Source organism: Photinus pyralis, unplaced genomic scaffold, assembly GCF_008802855.1.
Source record: "Photinus pyralis isolate 1611_PpyrPB1 unplaced genomic scaffold, Ppyr1.3 Ppyr1.4_LG10, whole genome shotgun sequence".
Classification (NCBI taxonomy): Eukaryota; Metazoa; Arthropoda; class Insecta; order Coleoptera; family Lampyridae; genus Photinus; species Photinus pyralis.
In genome coordinates, this window is record NW_022170250.1 from 13,973,824 (window position 1) to 13,981,184 (window position 7,361).

A 7,361-nucleotide genomic window follows, 5' to 3' on the forward strand; every position below is an offset into this window, starting at 1 on the left:
TGACAAGATATCTCAACTCTTGTTGCAGAAATCACACCGATATGAAGAAATATTTTCCAAACCACTGCAGGATGTCGCACAAGTTTATAATTATGAATTATTTTTGCTTTTTTAAAAAAAAAACGCCATCAGGTGCCACAACACCTTACGTACATAAAATTTTATTTACAAACTAAACTTACAAGTAAATAATCACAGACCTTTTTCACCTATGTATGGATTGAGAGTAAACCAGAAACACAGATTCCTTCATCTAACTTCTGTAATAAAAACCAACACCCCAAACGTAACGAATCCTTAGTAGCACATTTATATTTATTAAAAACCTCTCCCGTAAATAATTCGAACCTTAATTCTCCCGAAGCCCATTATTTACAGCACTCCGCTTTACTTATTTATAATTTTTTTTTGTCACAATTAATTATATTACTAAAATCCAAATTCGTCGCGTTCGCCCTTTGTCGCTTTAAATTATAAAATGTCACCGAGGATTGATTACGATGCATGCGATCGTGATGAGGAACTGCACCTGCTGTATGCACAGGGGTGACTTTCCGTTTGTGTCTCTTGATATGTGACTTCTGGCCGATTCGGCGATGCCTAAAAATGACGGGCATTAGTCGGTACGAAAGCGTAGAAATTGACTAATTGACACAGCTATCTATCAATTAGCACTAATTGACACATACATCTGTCAGTTGAATAGTAAGTTTTGTCAGATTAATGGTGGGTTTATGTATAACCACAATCATTATCATTAGATCATTAAGAAATACCCAATAGAAACAAAGGTATGGTTTCGTTGGTTGGCGACGCACAATAAACCTTTGTTCCTATTGGCTATTTCGTAATGATGTAATAATAGTGAACTAATGATAATGACTGTATAAACCCATGCTAATTAATAAAAAGTTTCGCTTTCATAAGTAAATATACTCACCTCCGACTCCGTTCACGTACTCGTGCGTTCCTGCGTGGCTGACTTTGATTTCTGAAATACACAAATCGTAGTTATTGTCAGTTAAAACCTCAACTTGCACTAACAAGCAAAGGGAAGAAGGAAAGGAAGTGGTTTTTTGGCTCGGTGGGTTGTTTTATTAACCTCTCATCATCTCTTAAAGCTTACGCGACTATAATGGTATTATAATTATTATCTGTGCATTCTTTCGCCGGTGAATCTTTTTTTGTGAACTTTATATGTAAGTACAGTGTCTTTTTTTGGTTTTGATTGAACGCTTTGAAAATAGTTCGGGGTTTTTTCAACGGGGAAATTCCAGGCCACGAAAACTGAGACATCCCCCTGACTAACACCACTACCTGAAACAGAGAGGGGGGGGATAAGGTGTCTCACCGGGGAGGGATAAGGTGCCCTGTTCTACTTTTGGTCAAACAAAAAGTGTGCGTGTTTCCAGTTTCCACATAGGTACAGTTTGTCAGATCGGGGAAAAAAGCACTTTCTCCCCCTGATTAAGAGATATCTTCCATCGCGTTTTGTTAGTAATATAAAATGTTGAACAAGTCCGGTAAAACAAAATCGCTACTCGAAATGGAATGATGGGATGGGAACGCAAATATTTATCAAATTCCGCAGCGCGCACGGAAAATGAATCTAATAACCCGAATGCGGTGGAATTAAATTGAAAGGGGCGTAAAAGTAGTGTGTTGATTTATAAAATGTTCGATTGATTTTTCACCAGTAGGCACCTACGTACAAAATCCCATTGGGAAAAACGCCATATGGTATGATTACGTGAAAAGCTGGGGAGGAGTTTTTTTTACTAATCTCTCTGTAAATTTAATATAATACGAAAAAGAAAGCTTTTCCAGCTTTGTCTTTTTGTTCGCGCAGTTTTTGCTCTCCGCGCTTGTTCGTCTGTTCGTACCGGGGTGAGTTTCAATTGAGTAAATACAAAGAGGTATACGTGTTCGAGGGGTTGGGATAGAATTACGGGCTTTACGTAAACACGGTGATTTTAATTGTTGCAGGAAATATAAGGCAGGTATGTATCAATCAATACCAAATACAGAGATTTTAATGGAAAACGATTACCATTCACAACGAATTAGACGTTCAAATATGGAATAGAAATTTCGCACAATATTGTTATTTTCCCCCCAAATAAATAAATAAACATCGCCGAAACGTTGTGAACCTCGGTTTAAGGGCAAAAAACAATTAAAACATCGAAAAACGAGAAACAAATTGAAGAAAGGCAAATTTTGGTACTTTGGGGGAGGTAGCCTATAATACGAAACTATTTGGAATTTGTTTTTGCCCTCCTTGTGAAGAACTATTTATTGTTTCAATTGAATGCAAGAGCGATATTTTGTGATGACCATGTCAACGCAATCCTTATTTGATAACTGTGGCAAGCTGGTCAAGTATGGGCGATTCTGCACAGATGGATGCAAGGGTCTTAAGGGATTGCGTTCTGGTCACGGTCGTAGAAGATGCTAAGTAGAGGTAGAGATCAGAAGTATTAGTGAGTTTGGTGTAATATGAGTGTCTTCCACGTGTAGGTGGTGAGTATATTGTGCAGGCCATCGTGCTTTGTTGTTGGGCTATTGTAAAACTCCACAGATATCCGGATATATTCCTATGGGCCTCGAGAGTACATACATAAACTGACGTTTACATTGGTCAAGTTGCTTGACCTAAGTTTACTTGATCAAGCAAGCTTGAATGAACTTGACCAGGGGCGGACTGGGTAACTGCGGGCCAGGTGGAATTGCATAGGTTACGGGCCATTAAAGTATTAGTGTAGTAATGAAGGTGCCGGGGGGGGGGGGGTAGCTCTGAGGTGCACCACAAAAACATTTTAAAGTACTCCTTTCTCGAAAATCAATTACCATACAGTTTTTTTTTTTAATTGCAGCTGATAATTAAAAGTAACAAAATATACAATCCACACGAGGTGCGTCGCCTATCATTGTATTTCAGCACTTTCAAAATACTACGACAAAAAATGATAAATTCATTGTAAAACACTTCAATTAAAACATAATTTTTTAACAACCTAACATCAACCCCAATTAGAGAAACGTGATAATAATTTATTAATAGTGCAAGAAACTAAATACAGCACATACTTATAAATTTTCAAGGGGCCATTATGATCTACAGGCTAGGTGGCAATCGCCACCCGCCCCCCGTGCCAGTCCGCCCCTGAACTTGATCCGTGTAAACGCTTCTTTAAATATTTCATTGTTTGTTGAAGTAGTACTTGACTCCTAGATTCAAATGGCAAATAAAAATTGAACATGTTTCAGATGAATTACGAATAAACGAAGTCTGGTAGTAAGAAACTTTTCGCATTGCTAATAGTCAATAATATATGTACCAAGATTTCAACCCCAAAGCCACACGAGAGTACCTAAAGCTAAATTAGAACTTGTTAACCTATACAAGCTCGCCTACATCAAATTTTCGGAAAGCTCGTTAATGGTGTATAAACGCGTTTTAATAAACTAATCTCCAAAGTGTGGGAGTAATTGACACAAAACGTCGAACAATAATTTAAAAAGGCTTAGTGCCATAAATCATCCACTTAGTCAGCACAATTAGGGGGAGTTCAATTAATTCGATTAGTTGGCGTTTTCAAAACGAACAACGTCAATAATAATAATAATAATAATCTTGCCGACTCTGTTCACAAACATCAGAAACAATCCAACATATAATATCGGCATGCACACGACTCGCACAAACTGAATACAAACATCGACATGATCAGGTAGCTAAAATCATACATCAAAAATTAGCACTTAAACACAATCTCATAACAGATAAGACACCATACTACAAATACACGCCACAGATCATACTCGAAAACAACACACACAAATTATATTGGGACAGGACACTACTCACGGACAAAACTATCCACAATAATAGACCAGACATTACACTTATAGATAAAACACAAAAATCCATTTGTATTATAGACATTGCCATACCCAACACTAACAACTTAACTAAAACACATGCAGAAAAACACCGCAAATACACCGATATAGCTATCGAGCTTAGGACGCAATGGAGAATGAAATCTACTGTTATAGTTCCCATTATTCTTAGTGCTACCGGAGTTATACCAAAGACAATACACCACAATTTACAACTATTAGGTTTGGATAAAAACACATACAAACATTTACAAAAAGCAGTCATTATCAACACATGCCATATTGTTCGTAAATTTCTAAACATAACACAAGATACTACATACACAAATGATCCACAACGTATACATGTAAACAACAGTACTCGCTCACAACGCGGTACACAACATACTGTAATATCTCAACCTCTAACCCAAACAAACACACAAATACAACTTACCGAGCAAACAAGTACAACAAATGATACAACATATACTACAATCAGAGATTCACCTCTGAAGCAAACCACATTATCACGACCCATTAGTATTCAACCCAAACGCAAAAGCCTAAACAGCACTTTAGACTCACAACATGACACACAACATACTGTAAAATCTCCACCCTTAACTCAACCAACCACACAAACACAACTTCCTGAACAAACAAACGCAATAAATACAAGTAACGCAACATGCCCTACAAAGACGCCCTCACTCAATAAAGTTACACGGCCTAGCACAGCTAAAAAACACAGTACTCTTTCTTCTCAGAAACACACCACGTTATCACAACCCACTCGTACTCAACCCAAACGCAACAACCTTAACAGCACTACAGGCTCACAAAATACTGTAACGTCTCCACAAATAACCCAAGCAACCACACAAATACAACCTCAAGAACAAAGAAACACAAGAAATACAAGTAACGCAACATGCACTACAAAGACAGGTCCACCAAATAAAGTTACACGCCCTAGCACAGTTAAAAAACATAAAACTCATTCTTCACAGAAACACACCACGTTATCACAACTCACTCGTATACAACCCAAACGCAAAAACCTAAACAGCACTACTAGCTCACAAAATACTGTAATATCTCCACGAATAACCCAAGCAACCACACAAATACAACCTCAAGAACAAAGAAACACAATAAATACAAGTATCGCAACATGCACTACAAAAAAAGGTCCACCCAATAAAATTACACGTCTTAGCACAGTTAAAAAACACAATACTCCTCTTTCTCAGAAACAACCCACTCGTATTCAACCGAAACGCAACAACCTTAAAAGCACTACAGGCTCACAACATACTGTAATGTCTCCACCAATAACCCAAGCAACAACACAGATACAACCTCAAGAACAAAGAAACACCATAAATACAAGTAACGCAACATGCACTACAAAGACAGGTCCACCCAATAAAGTTACACGCCCTAGCACAGTTAAAAAACACATAACTCCTTCTTCACAGAAACACACAACGTTATCACAACCCACTCGTACTCAACCCAAACGCAAAAACCTAAACAGCACTACTAGCTCACAAAATACAGTAATACCTCCACCAATAACCCAAGCAATAACACAAATGCAATCTCAAGAACAAAGAAACACCATAAATACAAGTAAGGCAACATGTACCACAAAGACAGGTCCACCCAATAAAGTTACACGTCCTAGCACAGTTAAAAAACACAAAACTCCATCCTCACCGAAGAACACCACGTTATCACAACCCACTCGTATTCAACCCAAACGCAAAGCCAAAGAAACACTTACACAATAAACTCCATTTAATAAAATTACAGGAATGTGTGATTTTTTTTTTTTTTTTTTTTTTTTTAGGGACCCTACATAACTTCACCAGACACAGACACAGACACTAATCGTTACTTGATTTTTAATCCGTGCGATTAGTTAACCAGGCTAGACCTGAGTTCTCACAAGAAACACCGACCATAATAATAATAATAATAATAATAACAGCGCCACAGGCTCACAAAATACTGCAATATCTCCACCAAAAACCCAAGCAACCACACAAATACAGCCTCAAGAACAAAGAAATACCATAAATACAAGTAACGCAACATGCACTATAAAGACAGGTCCACCCAATAAAGTTACACGTCCTAGCACAGTTAAAAAACACAAAACTCCTTCTTCACATAAACACACCACGTTATCACAACCTACTCGTATTCAACCGAAACGCGAAAACCTTAACAGAACTACACGCTCACAACATACTGTAATATCTCCACCAAAAACCCAAGCAACCACACAAATAAAACCTCAAGAACAAAGAAACACCATAAATACAAGTAACGCAACATGCACTACAAAGACAGGTCCACCCAATAAAGTTACACGTCCTAGCACAGTTAAAAAACACATAACTCCTTCTTCACAGAAACACACCACATTGTCACAACCCACTCGTATACAACCGAAGCGCAAAAACCTTAACAGCACCACAGGCTCACAAAATACTGCAATATCTCCACCAAAAACCCAAACAACCTCACAAATACGACCTCAGGAACAAAGAAACGCCATAAATACAATTAAAAAACACAAAACTCCTTCTTCACATAAACACACCACGTTATCACAACCCACTCGTATTCAACCCAAACGCAAAGCCAAAGAAACACTTACACAATAAACTCTATTTAATAAAATTACAGGAATTATTATAATGATATTTTTGTTTTTTTTTCTTCTTTCCTGATAGCGTTGACTATTGGGGCCATTAATAGCTATGTTGGTAAGTATGAATTACATACTATCTCTAGATTTCCAATGTGAGTGTGTGAATATTTATTTTTTTTTTTATTTTTCTTTAGAACCCTACATAACTTCACCAGACACAGACACAGACACTAATCGTTACTTGATTTTAATCCGTGCGATTAGTTAACCAGGCTAGACCTGAGTTCTCACAAGAAACACCGACCATAATAATAATACTCCTTCTTCTCAGAAACAACCCACTCGTATACAACCGAAGCGCAAAAACCTTAACAGCACCACAGGCTCACAAAATACTGCAATATCTCCACCAAAAACCCAAGCAACCTCACAAACACGACCTCAGGAACAAAGAAACACCATAAATACAATTAAAAAACACAAAACTCCTTCTTCACAGAAACACACCACGTTATCACAACCCACTCGTATTCAACCCAAACGCAAAGCTAAAGAAACACTTACACAATAAACTCCATTTAATAAAATTACAGGAATTATTATAATGATTTTTTTTTTGTTTTGTTTTCCTCTTTCCTGATAGCGTTGGCTATTGTGCCCATCAATAGGTATGTTGGTAAGTACGAATTACATTATCCCTAGATGTCCAATGTACGTGTGTGATTTTTATTTTTTTTTTTTTATTTTTTTATTTTTTTATTTTTTTTTTTAAGGACCCTACATAACTTCACCAGACACAGACACAGAC

The 7,361-nt window shown here is 37.3% G+C and overlaps 1 protein-coding gene across 1 annotated transcript in view; it reads left to right on the plus strand.

The window, feature by feature from the left end:
- The first annotated feature begins 2,384 nt into the window (after positions 1–2,384).
- Positions 2,385–7,361, plus strand: part of LOC116162374 (protein kinase 4-like) — a 6,517-nt gene continuing 1,540 nt past the window's right edge. Inside the window, exon 1 of the mRNA XM_031475989.1 lies at positions 2,385–2,458. Coding sequence (XP_031331849.1) covers positions 2,385–2,458 — 74 coding nt within the window. The remainder of the gene's footprint in view (positions 2,459–7,361) is intronic.